This window comes from Hermetia illucens, chromosome 6 (assembly GCF_905115235.1).
Source record: "Hermetia illucens chromosome 6, iHerIll2.2.curated.20191125, whole genome shotgun sequence".
Taxonomy (NCBI): Eukaryota; Metazoa; Arthropoda; class Insecta; order Diptera; family Stratiomyidae; genus Hermetia; species Hermetia illucens.
Window position 1 is genome coordinate 22,818,244 of NC_051854.1, and position 14,285 is coordinate 22,832,528.

The 14,285-nt window shown below is 44.5% G+C and overlaps 1 protein-coding gene across 1 annotated transcript; it reads right to left on the bottom strand.

Moving 5' to 3' along the window:
• Window positions 1-6,098: 6,098 nt before the first annotated feature.
• Window positions 6,099-14,191, bottom strand: LOC119659721 (protein unc-45 homolog B). The gene is made up of 3 exons (XM_038067976.1): window positions 13,993-14,191; window positions 12,632-13,934; window positions 6,099-7,834 (listed from the first exon to the last, which is right to left on the bottom strand). The coding sequence occupies exons 2-3, from the start codon at window positions 13,902-13,904 to the stop codon at window positions 6,249-6,251; spliced, it is 2,859 nt and encodes a 952-aa protein (XP_037923904.1). The 5' UTR covers window positions 13,905-13,934; window positions 13,993-14,191; the 3' UTR covers window positions 6,099-6,248.
• Window positions 14,192-14,285: the final 94 nt, after the last annotated feature.

The window sequence follows — 14,285 nt, forward strand, 5'->3', positions numbered from 1 at the left end:
ACCCTGAAGAAGGGAGGACGGGAAGGAGACGATTCCTCCTGGGTTCGGAGTTTTCCTAGAAACGCGGAATCATCATCATCAACGGCGCAACAGCCGGTATCTGGTCTAGGCCTGCCTTAATAAGGAACTCTAGACATCCCGGTTTTGTGCCGCAGTCCACCAATTCGATATCCTTTGTTGTTTGATATTGTTGGTTGGTTTTCGGTGCTGACATTGCCCCCATATATTTTGTCTTGCCTTCATTGATGTGCAGCTCAAGATCTCGCGCCGCCTGCTCGATCTGAGTGAAGGCAGTTTGTTCGTCTCCGGTCGTTCTTCCCATGATGTTGATGTTATGAACATAGGCCAGTAGTTGGGTGGACTTAAAGAGGATCTTACCTCTTGCATTTACCTCAGCATCACGGATCTCTTTCTCGAAGGCCAGGTTAAACGCATGATAGGGCATCCTCTTGTCATAGACCGTTGTTGATGTCGAATGGTCTTGAGAGTGATCCTGCTGCTTTTATCTGGCCTCGCACATTGGTCAGGGTCAGCCTAGTGAGTCTTATCGATTTCGTCGGGATACCGAATTCTCTCATGGCCGTGTACAGTTTTACCTTGGCTAGGCTTTAAAATCGATGAGTAGATGGTGCAACTGGTGTCCATATTCCAACAGTTTCCATCGCTTGCCGCAGAGAGAAAATTTTATGTGTTGCTGATTTGCCTGGAGTGAAGCCTCTTTAGTATGGGCCAATGATGTTCTGAGCGTATGGGGCTATCCGACCTAGCAAGATAGTGGAGAACATCTTACAGATGGTACTCAGCAACGTGATACCTCTAAAATTGCTGCACGGTGTGGTATCTCCCTTTTTTATGTTTGGGGCAGATAATGCCTCTTTGTCAGTCGTCAGGCATTGATTCGCTGTCCCATACTTTGAGCATAAGTTGATGAACCACTTGGTGTAATTGGTCGCCTCCATATTTAACCAATTCGGCTGTAATTCCATCGGCTCCTCGCGATTTATGGTTTTTAAGCCGATGAATTGCACAAACTGTTTCTTCTATGCTTGGTGGTGGCTGTATTTGTCCGTCGCCTTCAGTTGGCGGCACCTCCAACTCGCTGATATTTTGATTGTTGAGCAGTTCATCAAAATACACAACCCATCGCTCCAATATGCCCATTCTGTCGGAAATCAGATTTCCCTCTTTGTCTCGGCAGGATAAGCATCGAAGTGTATAAAGCTTCATCCTGCTGGCTTGTTGGTAAAACTTCTGCGGAATAATGACTAATAAAATTAGATATATATTTTGATAACATAGAAGAGTGCCGGTTTTCTCTCTAAGGGCTTGCTTATGTATGAATACAACACAGATTCATACAAAAATATACGGATTGGTCCGTTCAATCCAAAAGTTTTTGCGGGGATAAAGTGCATAATGCCTAGGACCTCGAAACGACTTTAAATCCATGTTGTACGGAGGAAACCGTCAAATACCAAGAACTTAAGCAAATATTAACTAACCCGGAAAATTAAAATTAATTCGACCTCAACTTTTGAGGAGTTACGCAGACCACTCAGAGTTGCACAGACGACTTCCAAAGTGAATCCTACACGAATCGGAATCTTTGCAATCATGTGTCAATTGAGCACATATGTCTTCAATTGCTCCGCCCGTCCAAGTCTTATTTTGAAAAAGTTTGAAAAAATATGTTCCGGCAGACTACTATCTGAGGTTCCTGATTGCTGACGACCATCAAAAACCCAGGGAAGTGTAGTTCATTATTAGGAACTAGGCATAGTACTGACCAACTACCAAAAAGAAGGGAAGGGAAGGGAATCACAAACCGATTCGGCAACAACTCAAACTAGCGGCGGCTAATTCTTCAACCATATACACTTATGGCTACAGGTAGACGTAAGTCTGAAACTTCGACCAACGATCTCATGGCATTTCGTTGTAGTCCCATATTAGGCGCAGACTTTCTAGGCCACTATGGATTGCTATTGAATCTGCAGAACAGGTATCTTATGGGACCCAGGTCCCAGGTCCTCAGGAAAACTTGCCACCTGCTCTACTATCAGCCTTTCTATCATTTTTGAAGAAGTAGCCGAACCTCGCATTCGCACGCTCCTTCAAAAATATAGCAACATAACTACGGAAATTAGATTCTCGCAGCCAGCCAAGAATGATGTATAGCACCACATCTGGACTACTGGCTCCCATATCTTCTCGAAGGTGATCCATTACCACCCCAGAGCTCGCTGCTGCTTGCAGACCATCCAAAAGCTGATGGTCTTCCCCACTACTACGCCCCACTCCTAAGGCCCAAAGGTGAATAGAGACCATGTGGCGATTAGAGATGTCTGATGCTCAGACCATTCCAGACCGCTACCTAATACCACTCATGCACAATTTTGTGCACAACCTAGCTAACTGCCCTATTTTCACGACTTTGGACATATGCAAGGCGTACCATGAAATCTCTGTAGCTCCAGAAGGCATTCCGAAAACGGCAAAATGTACACTCTTCGGCGTTTTGGTCTGTGCAATGCGGCGCAATCTGTTCAGAGGTTCATCCACCCTGTCCTGAGAAAACTTAACATTTGTTTCGTGTGCTTGGATGATGTTTTGGTCGCCTCTTCCTCTAAGTCTGAGCATTTGGAACATCTTGAGCGCATTTTTCAACATCTCCCTGAGGCCGGTCTTGTACTTAACTTTAAAAAATACAAGTTTCTTCAAAAGCAAGTGAAGTTTTTAGGCCACACGATCTTCTCTAAGAGAACTCACCCGGATCCAGGATTCAGGCCATCACAGGCTTCCCACAAGCTCCCTCAAACAGTCAAGGATTTGCGAAGGTCTTGGACATATTAAACTTCTATCGTCGGTTATTCTTCATCAAGCGATCGAGCTTTGTCACGCATTTCAGAGGTCAAAATCCCTGCCAAGGTCGAGTTTTTGCCAATCGCCGAGGCGCAGAAGAATCACGGAGTGCTTCAAAGCCTCAGAGGCAACTCCAAATGCAAATTTTGGGAGTTTTCCCTTTTGGGCTCAACCTCCGAAATACTCTGCGAGACCATCACTTTTCCATGCAGTACACGATCTAGCGCACCCAGGCATTTGGACAACAAATCGACTAGAGATTAGATGATGATTAGAAGATCTACTGCAAGTTGTAGCCGGATATGGGGAAGAAAAAATTCGTGCATGGATCGAAAACCTAATAAGCTGTTCAAATTCGCTGTAAAGACAGGGTTATACACGCTTACTAAGTGATGCGAAGTATTCCGTGCAGAGGAGTTCTACACAGACTTTTGAAAGTTGTAAAATTTTGTATTAGTACCTAAAGCTGGATAGCTGGATAGCCTTTAGGAGAACCAATCTGTCAATGCGCAATAAACTGAAATTGATTTTGATCGAATAAAAGTGCAAATCAAGAAAAAACTTGTGCAATTAGGAAAGGCAACGGATTTTTCTATTGCACTTAAAGAAAAATGTGCCATACATTTTGCGCGGATAGGTGTTACCATGAAAATTTAAGTCAAACACACATAACTGAAAAACCGATGTGATTAGTGAAATCCATCAAACCTAAAACATAAGCGAAAAGAAATATAAGCTTCATTAACATTCCCGCCCCTACAGAGGAGACTGCAGAGTCGTAGAATGATACATTCCACGAGGCAGTAGAATGAACCCTCGAAGCCTATCCCAGATATGATATTAAAATCATACTTAGGGATTTTAACAGCCAAGTAGGAGTGGAGCCCGTATTCAGTCGATACTCGGATCACTATCTCGTTGGCATGGTGCTCCGAGCTCGAATAACGACACCGCCCAGAATCCCCTCTCACAATCAGGTGAGAGTTAACACTGAAGCCAACCACAAAACAGCTCTCCACAACACACATAAGAGGCTAATGAATGCCGCAATAACCGCAGTCAACAGAGATCCTGGAGAGAAGCATCAACAAATGATCTTCACAATCACCTGAAGAACGTTATCATAAATACGGCCACAAACATACTTGGTCCCAGCCGCAAAAAGAGTCGGAACGGCTGGTTTGACGATGAATGTAAGCTAGCAACGGAATGGAAAACTGCTACATACCGAGTAATGCTGCATTCTCAAAGAACGCGGGCACGCGCGGAGACTTATCACGAACTCCAGCGAGCGGAGAAGCGACTTCACCGACGGGAAAAGGAAGCCTGGGAAAACCAACAGATCTGTGAACTCGAAAAGTACAGGGAACAACCGCACCAGGGGCGAAAGTTTTACCAACAAATCAGCAGTATGAAGCCTTACACACCTCGGTATTCATAATGCCGGGACAAAGAGGGAAATCTGATTTCCGACAGAATGGGCATATTAGAGCGATGGGTTGAGTACTTTGATGAACTACTGAACAATCAGAATATCGGTGAGTTGGAGAGCCCGCCAACTAAAGACGACGACGAAGAAACAGTCCGTGCAATTCATCGGCTTAATGATCATAAGACGCCAGGAGCCGATGGAATTACAGCCGAATTGGTTAAATATGAAGTCTTCACTCCAGGCAAATCAGCAACAGATCACATTTTCTCTCTGCGGCAAGCGATGGAAAACTGTTTGAATATGGACATCAGTTGTATCATCTTTTCATCGATTTAAAGCCGTCTATGATAGCATAGCCAGAGTACTCATCATCACAAAGCGGCATGAAAGAACTTAGCTTTTTGTTAGCATTGAAAATCACATCCTTAATTTTAAGCCGGCCTGTATTCGGAACCGTTAAAATGTAACCAACTCTTGCAGTATACGGATTACCAAACATCCAGCGGAAGATGGTCAATATACTTACAAATAGATTTCCCAGGCCTGATGAAAGGGAGAGGGAAGAATGTGATTACCCTCGGACCCGGAATTGAGATTCATATCGAAGTAAGTAACGCTACTCGTAAAGTAATAATAGAGGAGCCCGCATAATGTTCAGATTTCAGATTTTCTCTCCACGTTCCTGATCACAAAAATTCGAGGATGCAAATCGTGAGACTCCCTCAATCATTCCATCAGATGCCGGTTGAACGAAGGATCGAGATCCAAAAGGAACAAGAACTCACGATCATTTCTAATCTATTCCTTCGGTCGTTTTGCAGTTGCATACATTTAAGCCAAAGTTTACGCTCTAGAAATAGATGACTGTAATATGCGAGCATTCCCTTGAAAGGAAATAAAGACTAGCGGTTTCGTCCAGGGTAGAGGCAACTCACCAGACGCTGCCCCACCCCTGCCCTAGACGGAACCGTCAGTCTTTCTTTCTTGTTATGCACTTGGGTGTTGTGCCCTAAACGAGGGGTCCGTGGACGAAAAAACGTGCGAGTAAGTTGCTCTCCATTTGGTCCGATACAAGATGTGAACAAATCAATCTTATATTGAAGTTGGGTTGAAATTTTACCCTTATAATGGAAATCTTAGAATTGTGTTCATTACAAAGCCTAGCCATATTCCATATTCCAAACTCAACAATAATTTATAGAAGTGGCATTTCCTCTTGCAACTTTTGCACATCAACTTATCTGGGTCTATTTCGCAGTCCTTAAAATAATGATCGTTGTTTCAGTTCAGTTCAATTTTCAATGTCCCAAGCGTTAGCGCAGTGGCTACGATAACGCCAAATCCCAATTCATTCGAAAATAGAAGTTGCTCCCGCAGTAAAATATCAACTGTTGAAGTCGTCAAAGGAATTCATATTGTGCATGCTTTTGTGTAGTGCTAGGTGTTCCTCCAAGGCCGTCGTCAATTCCATAATCCATATACATATGTATATATTCATATATGTATATCTTCTTCTTTGGCCTTTGCTCCGTTCAGAAGCAGGGTCAACTGGTCTTGATGGATTGCGTCACTTTACTCGGTCATAGATCTGATCCAGATGGAGTCCAGGAACTCTCAAGTCACCATCTAGTGTATTAACCCTTTTGTTGGTCTCATTAACTTTGATGTTCATATGAAACTTTGCAAGTGAGCTCTGTATATATATGAAGTTCCACCGAATAAAAAACATCATTAAGGAAAAGCAACAAATCCTTAGAGCGGCTGAGGAAAACGGGTATAGCGCCATTCATTCAAAAACTCCAACAAAATGAAAACTGTCAAATATTTATTAGTAAAAAATGTATATTAAAAACACTTCGGTATTTACTAAACTCTAAATACAAACAAATTTAAGTACATAAATAACATACAATAAAGGCCAATTTTACAAAATAAATTTCGAAATATCTCGTAACTAATCAACATTTTCTCTTAGCTCCTTTTGCGCAGTCTCCGCTGTCTCCGCTGATTCCGGTTCATCATCATCGTCCTCGTTAGCCGATCCATGTTTAAGTAGTTTATACTTTTCTGCAACCGCTAAACATTGCTGTGCCACTTCACGTGCCTTTGCTCTCGTCTCATCCGGTAGCTGTGACAGCCCATTCAATAATTGCAAAATGTCCGTTTCTAGTATACGCTTTGCAATATCTGGGCTAGCATTGAGCATATTCAAAAGAATAACCACACCACGATGCTGCACTCCAGGACTAGGATTTGCTACCCATGTCCTCATTATATCAAGCCAACTTGATGCATCAAATATTTTCTCACAACCTTTCTTGCTAACGGAAGTTAGCATCGCTAAGGCTCCCGTGGTGGCTAAAGCAGTTTCTTCATCTTCTTCTTGTGAAAGTAATGCTAGGAATTTCACTCGATCATTTTCGCCCTCGTGTTTCTTCACAACTTCCTCCGACATCATAAGATTACAAATGCATTGACACGCAGCTCGAGTTAAATACAAATGATCCTCCATAAGATATGGTTCGATTTTTGATAGTGCGCCTTCTTTAACAAGACGTTCCCTTACTTCGTTGCTCATTTGGGCCAAATTACACAAGGCCATCATGGATTCGAAATTCTCCAGAGCTGTGCAGTCGGGATGAAGAAGGTTAAGAAGCGGACGTATGACTTCTAAACTACGCTGACCTGGGAAGGCTACTTCGGGATTTATCGTAATTCCAATACGAGCTAATGCTTGTGCAGCTTGCCGTTTACCCTTTTCTGTGCCTTCTTGGGCAAGTATCAGACAAGCTTTTGCACCTCCATCTTGCACTACTTTGCCACGCAATTCCGGCACACCACACATCGCATTGAAAACTCTTCCGATAAGTTCCCTTGAACTATGGCTTTCTGTTTTCGATAGAACCACTAAAGCACTTGTCACTCCTTCATTTCCAAGAATCGTTACACGCTTGCTCACAAAATCTGGATCGTCCAGATCGTGCTCCTCGGGGATGTGGTGCTTAGCAAACTTTGCGAGTTCTACCATTTCTGGTAGAACTTCTTGTTTCTCATACGCATTGCATATATTTACAAATGTCGTGATAACACCATAGAGAACCGATTGATCTCCAGTCTTAGCCAATTCCACAAGGGCTTGAATAGCTGGCCGATCTTCAACCAATTTTTCTTTAACGTCTGCATCAAGAGTTAAATAAGCCAAACCTTCTGCTGCCCACTTACGAATATCTTTATCTTTTCCGGGTTTAACTAAGAACTTCCTGCAGGCTTCAGCTAATTTAGTAGTAGCACCATCAGCAAATGGTCGAACTGATGCATCCAAACCGCCCGAGCTTCCTAATTTACATAGGCCGACCAGGGCACGAACACGAATCCCTTCATCTTTTGACCGGTAGAGCTGTTTCAGGATATCAACTCCTTGGTTTGTAATGGCTTTTGCTTTATCCTTCTTCGACGCAGCGGCTATGAGACATTCGCAAGCGACTTTTTGTTGAAGTATATCATCTGTTGTTGCCATGGCTAGAATCATCTGTAGAATGCCTGAAAAGAAAACAAAATTTTTAGAGTATATATAAAGCTGACACAACTCATAATCATATCCAATATGAATATGGATATTGGTATGCTGAGAAACGGAACCGCGAAGCGAACAACGACCAAATAATCTTAGTATTGTCTGCAAAAACTTCGCCTTCATTGGCAGGCTGAAATTCTAGACTGTTTTCTACTTCTATTTGGTATAGCCTTGCATCTGGAATAAAGGTGTGTTTTCCTACTTTTCACAGGTACCAGAAATTATTCCAAAATATGTGTAGAGGTTTCATTGATCTCCCCACAGAGGGACAAACAATAGTCACGGGTATCCCCGCCTTACTCACATGGTAGTTTATCATGCACCCACTTGTAAATATTTTCACTATGATCGTAAGCCTCCTCTTAAAGATACTCGAAAAAATCCTGCGAATGCTCTGATTCATCTGAGGGTAATTATGCGGTGTTTCCAGCGATTAATTATTTGAAATAATAAAAAAAAAACTTATTTTTTCTTATTCGCTGGTGTTGATGTTTTTATTTTTACCAATACCGATATTTCGGGAACCACTTGCTCCCTTCATCAGTGCTAACAAGTCTTGTTATTTGCAAAAATAAAAACATCGACTCCAGGGATTAAGAAAAAACAAGTTTTTTTTATTATTTCAAACTCTGATTCATATTTCCCCATAAGTACACTGGACTGTTCCATTCCTGACCAGTTCGTTTAGTATGGTTCCGTCAACCGTTCCTTTTCATTCAGAAGTGCCATGACCATAAACTCCGTCTCAATTCCACAGAAGGATTCTGGTCCATGAAGCAGCATTTCTGCTCCCTTTTGACCCGCTGACTTACTACCTGCACGAGGTGAGCATATTTATATCGCCAAGGCATTCACATACTAGTCTGGATTTCATCTGGTTAGATCTGAGTAGTTTAATAGCCGCGCGGATGCCAGTTAGGATCGAAATAATCTGCCTCAAACAGTTTCTTCTGTAATGCCTAACCATTGATTCAAAGTCAAGGAAACGCGCTGCTCCGCGTACCGAGACCCTGATCGACTACTCTGCACTTGCCGCCGCTGAAATCATTGACATGGGACTCAAGACGCTCATCGAACACGAAACACTTCCCTATATCGGGGACTGAAGTGACTATCTACTGCGACATGTTAAACAGGGTCGCTCCCCCTACACCACGCGTGATTTCCGGAAACCAGATTTCACTTTGGTGCATAAACTATCGCATCCCGGAACGAAAACCACGACTGAACTAGCGACACAGCGTTTCATCTGGCCACGCATCAAAATCATCTGTCGAGAGTGCACCCCATCGTATTGTTCGTCAACAGTCGTAGATGGCGAGGCACGTAAAACTACCGACGAGCATTTGCCAACAGCCCTCTTCACAGCTGTAAGACGTCAACATTAATATCGTTAACCATCCAGACTCAGAAGGAATACGACGTGCGTCGATCGCTACACTCGATGGCCAGAAACGTTCGCAATGCCAGACCAAGAAGCCGAGACCACAGCTCGCACCCTCTACAGCGGTTACTACAGCAGGCACAGTCGCTGAATCGATTTTCAAGCACGAACTATATACGCACGATTGCTCACCATCCTGAAGCGAATAGCGTAACTGAAAATCGCCATTCGTTGCCGTCATCTCTAGCAATGGACGCGAATACCACCAGCGGTACTATTGTGTATCCTAGCCGTATGACGCGACACCTTAGCTGCAACATCAGCCGAGCTTGTTTATGGCGAAACCATTCTGCTTTCGGCAGATTGCTAATTCCATCAAGCAGCATAGAAAATCAAGGGTCTACATTTACCCTTCGATCAACTCCGAGCAGACGTCGCCAATCGAAAACAACTACACTTGCCTTTATCCGTCACGACGCCGTAAGAAATTCACTGCAAATGCCCTATGACGGACCGTACGCAGTGATCAGCCGATCCGATAAAACCCTCGTAGTAAGCATTCGAGGCAAAAGTACGACAGTGTCGTTGAATCAACTGAAGCCTGCCTTCATTTTCACCGAGCAACAGTATCCACTATGATTCGGACGGCAAGTGCGATGGGCGAATCGCTACCAGGCACAACTCAATTGAGAATAGCATTATTCCCACATTGTCTTCATGATTCCATTTGTAAGCCCAACTCAACATCGCACCTCGACATTTTCAAAATCTTCTCTTCTCCAGCGGTCCTACCACCGTCATGGTCCCATCTTCAACACGTCTTTCGAGCTCAGATAACTCCCACGTTTCCTTCTACTCATTCAAATCGTGAACGGTGACACTCACGCGAAAACAAACGAAGATCCCAAAGAAAGAGAATTTACTAAGGAAATCGGGAATTCGAGAAGGACGTTTTGTGATCGGACACAAAAACTTTAAGGACATCCATTCATTGAAAAGCAAGACCTGCTAAGGGATGGAGGCAGACTGCGCATAGATTTCCAACAATCATAAGCTTCTTCAATAAAGAGAGCATAATGTAACCCAGCTTATTATATGGCGGCGCATCGAAATACGTTGCATGGCGGCACCTACACAAACCGAAAATATTTGAGGATGCATTATTGAATCCCCATGCATGATCTTAATTTTTTATGTTTGTCTTCATTCCGACTCTACTGCTTCTCTTCCCAAATCCAGAGCCATTTGGTCAAAATTCATGACCCAGCGAGAGAGTAAACAAATGTTATCAGCGTCCATTGAACTGCTCCGGAAAAAGCAGCATAAAGAACGTTCCTGATAACAAGAATAAATAATATCGGTGATAAGATGTAACCCTGGTGGACTCCGCTTTAGGCCTCAAATTTCTCTCAGACTGTATCTCGGCGCAGCACGCATGTCGCTCTGATAATCGCTATTAGTTTCTGCGGAATACCCGTCCTGCGTAGAGCATTCCAAACACACTCCCCATTCGCGCTTTCTCGAAATCGATGAAGAGCAATTACAGGTAAGATCTAAACTCCGTGCCCTGTTTCAAAATTATCCGTAGGGTGTTGATGTGGTCAATGCAGGACGATCCGGAGCGGAAACCAGTCTGCTCTCTGTCGATCAAGCTTTCGAGATGTTGTTTAATGCGTTCCAGGATTATTTTACCTATTTTATTCGCGACGGCAGGGAGCGCAGGTACGCCTCCAATTGTCGCGTTCTGCGGCATCTTCCGCTTCCCTGATCAGGGCAATGAAAGTCCTGGGGCGGTTTAACGTGAGTACCTGCCGTGAAGGCATAATCCCACGGTTCTTTTCGGACACGGATTGATTTTGGGACCACAATTAGAGCCCCGCCATGCAAACACAGCCGCCCTGGTTTATACTGAGTGCAGGCTCAGCATTCATACCAATGGATGCGAGGCCTATCTAACACCTTTGCCGCAACTAAGGGGCACGGCACCCGAGTTGTACAGCGCAACTCCACGCTTGAGCTCCGAGGAGCTCTGCCCGCGATGTAGGCATAACCAGAACCACCATGAAACTCCCACTAGGGGGCCAACCGCAAATAACCGGGCCGAGAACACATCCTCCAGGAATTCTCCTGGAGCAAATGCTCTCAGAGGGCCATCCCGGTTCCCATGGTACCAGATAACCTCCGGTGAGGCTTCGTGAGATAAGATGAGTCCCTTGCAGACTCGGGTCTGATCGCCCTCCTCGAGTACGTGGGGACGGAATGACCAGGGCAATAGCAAATCCTCTTTTGTCACGATGCATACTACGCTGAACTTCCCATGATTTCGTTCGGAACCGAAGTTCGAGCGCGTCGCACTCGCCAATAATCCCTTCCCTTCACTGATCTGCTTCCACGATTTCCCAGTCAGTCAGAGCTTGAGACACCACTTTGGGACATCACCGAGAATTTCATTGACGGCCCAATGACAAACGATATTCAGGCGGGTCACGTAAGCGACCATCGGATGATGCGCCATTCCTGATAGCTCGTACTGTGTCAGTCAACTGATATTATGGCAGGCTCTGTTTTCGAACAGTGTTCCACAAATGACGAGACGGTGAAAGCTCCAGAAATCCGCGAAACTCCCACCATTGCGGATACGTGTTACGGTTACCAAGACCGAGATCCCCATCACCGAGCAAAGAGATGCCAGAGCCCACTTTGACATTCAGATCACCCATCACGATCACAATGTCACAATTAGGACCCCTGAACTACTTGCTCGTATGAGAATCCTTCTCCATTTTATCGGAAGTCGTCCTCGATGTAGCTCTGTACAATTGTAGTGGTCCTTAACATGGGTCAGAATCTTGCAGTCAGAGGTCTGTCAGAAACGGCCTCCCAGGTCAAGAGAGCGCGCTTTGCGGTAACCGTCAGAAACAACCCGGTACCGGATTCGCGTCTGCTATTACTCGGCTTTCCAGAGTACAAAACACATTGCCGCAGAAGAGAAAGGAGTATTCTTCAGAGTCCCACCATCTTACTTCGCTTAGGCCCAGAATGTCCAGTTCAAATCGTTGGAATTCTCGCTTGAATTGGGGAACTCTCGCTACCGTTGCCGAGGACCATGCGCGCATTCCAAAAACCCACCGTAATCGGTTAGCCAAAGGTTGGACATAGCAGATAATCACCGTTTACTTTCCATTTCAAATTTTCCCAATAACAGAACATTTTTTCATTCTTGAAACTCAGATTTCGAGAAACATCAAATTCTCGAAGGTCTCGCATCAAAATTTGGCATCGTGCCAATTAATATACTTTCATACCAAACAGAAAATAGTATTTCGAGCTCACAAACGATACAAGAACCCTCCATAATCTATGCTAAACGAAGACTTACCTTCCTTCGAAATAATGGCATTGCCGAAATCCAATGGTCCCAACAACAACGACGTAATAGCGACTGTGACACGCACCTTCGCCTCAAAATCAGGCGACAACAGTTTATCCTTGATATAATCCTCAATTTGCTCCGTGAACTTCTGCCGGGCCCCGTCGTAGTACATATTGTCATAAATTCGCGCCAGGCAAACCGAAGCAATCGTCCTCGAAGAAGGCGTGATATCCATCGCGCTCTCGTACTTGTACTCCTCCAACTCCGAGCAGACCTCCATTAACCGTACCAGACCCCGAACTTCAACAAAACGCTCAGCCCAGTTCAAGGTGTTGTAATGGACGTTCCTTGTGATGACCTCAATCACAGCATCGCGCGCGAATCCCGAAATCGTTCGATCCGTAATTGTGTAAACCATGCAAGTGAGCAATGTGTCGATTTCCTTCTTGTACTTGTCGCACATTTCCTGATTTGGTTTGGATTCGGGCTTATTGTCCATCCCGGAAAATGTATTCAGGATTGTTTGTAGACAGAACTGTGCCGCATTAACTATTTCCTGATTCTTGCTGTCCAGAACCTTCAGGAACCAGGGCACTCCGAGGTGTTGCAAAACTGCCTTCGTGCGGTCAATACTGCGATTGCATATCTCGGCGATAACTCGCACCGAATTCAAGTAGATCTCCTCGTTCTTCTCGGTTTTAACAAGCGAAGCGATCTTCTTCAAGGCTCCTTCCTTGAAAATCAAATCAGCCCCAACAGATTCCCTCGCGAGGACTACCAAATTGTTCATGGCGGACTTTCGCTTCTCAAGCGGCGCACCCATATCGAACGCCAGTTCGCACATTTGTTTCACTTTCGACGAAGTCTGGGAGTTTCGGGTGATGCGTTCTTGAACGATTGCATGCAGTCTTTCTAGGACTGGTTGAATGGCTTTGTTATTAGGATCCGCTTTCCATAGGTCGACCGCATCCTTGTACGACTCCTCGTACTTTTCCAACGCTTCATAAGCTTGAGAACGGCGGAATAAAGCCTTTGGATCGTTCGGGCTTATTTCCAGGGATTCCGTGCAGTCTGCTACGGCCGCATCGTAGTTATTTACCTTAAGGTACGCCGCCGCGCGGTTTTTGTAGAACACCGGAAGCTCTCGACTCTTCTCGCCAGTTTTGATCGCTTTCGTGTAGTACTCGATGGCCTCGTCCCATTTGGAGTTTTTGAACGCCTCGTTGCCCTTTTCCTTGTACACAAGGCACTCCTCTACAGCTTTATTTTCATTCGTCATGCTAAGAACTTTCTTATCAATTCCACTTGTCTGAAATTTCGAAATGTTTATCTTCAAGTTCGCAAAATATCTTGCACTTTTCACTTACAATCGGAAAATTATGCACCTCCCTCACATGTGATCCAATTTTATACTCGCGAAAAGCCCGCTGCAGTCCATGCAACCACGAGGAAAATTCTAGACTGATCTGGGCGCGCAGACGGGTGTAAATATGCTATTTTTAAATTGAAAATGTCCGCAGATGCCTGGTACACAACCAAGTCGAAATTCGGTGTAGTACCCAATTGGATGACACATTCTATTTGACAGTTGACTTTTGCCGGGTGGGGAACTTAGGATTTGTTATGACTTCTCGGGGTAAACATTCCTGAAGCTATGCAC

Coding starts and splice junctions, on each gene's coding strand:
- LOC119659721 (XM_038067976.1), bottom strand. CDS start 13,904: ATGACGAATGAAAATAAAGCTGTAGAGGAGTGCCTTGTGTACAAGGAA. Junction 7,835..12,631: donor TGCCATTATTTCGAAGGAAG/GTAAGTCTTCGT, acceptor TTTTCTTTTCAG/GCATTCTACAGATGATTCTA.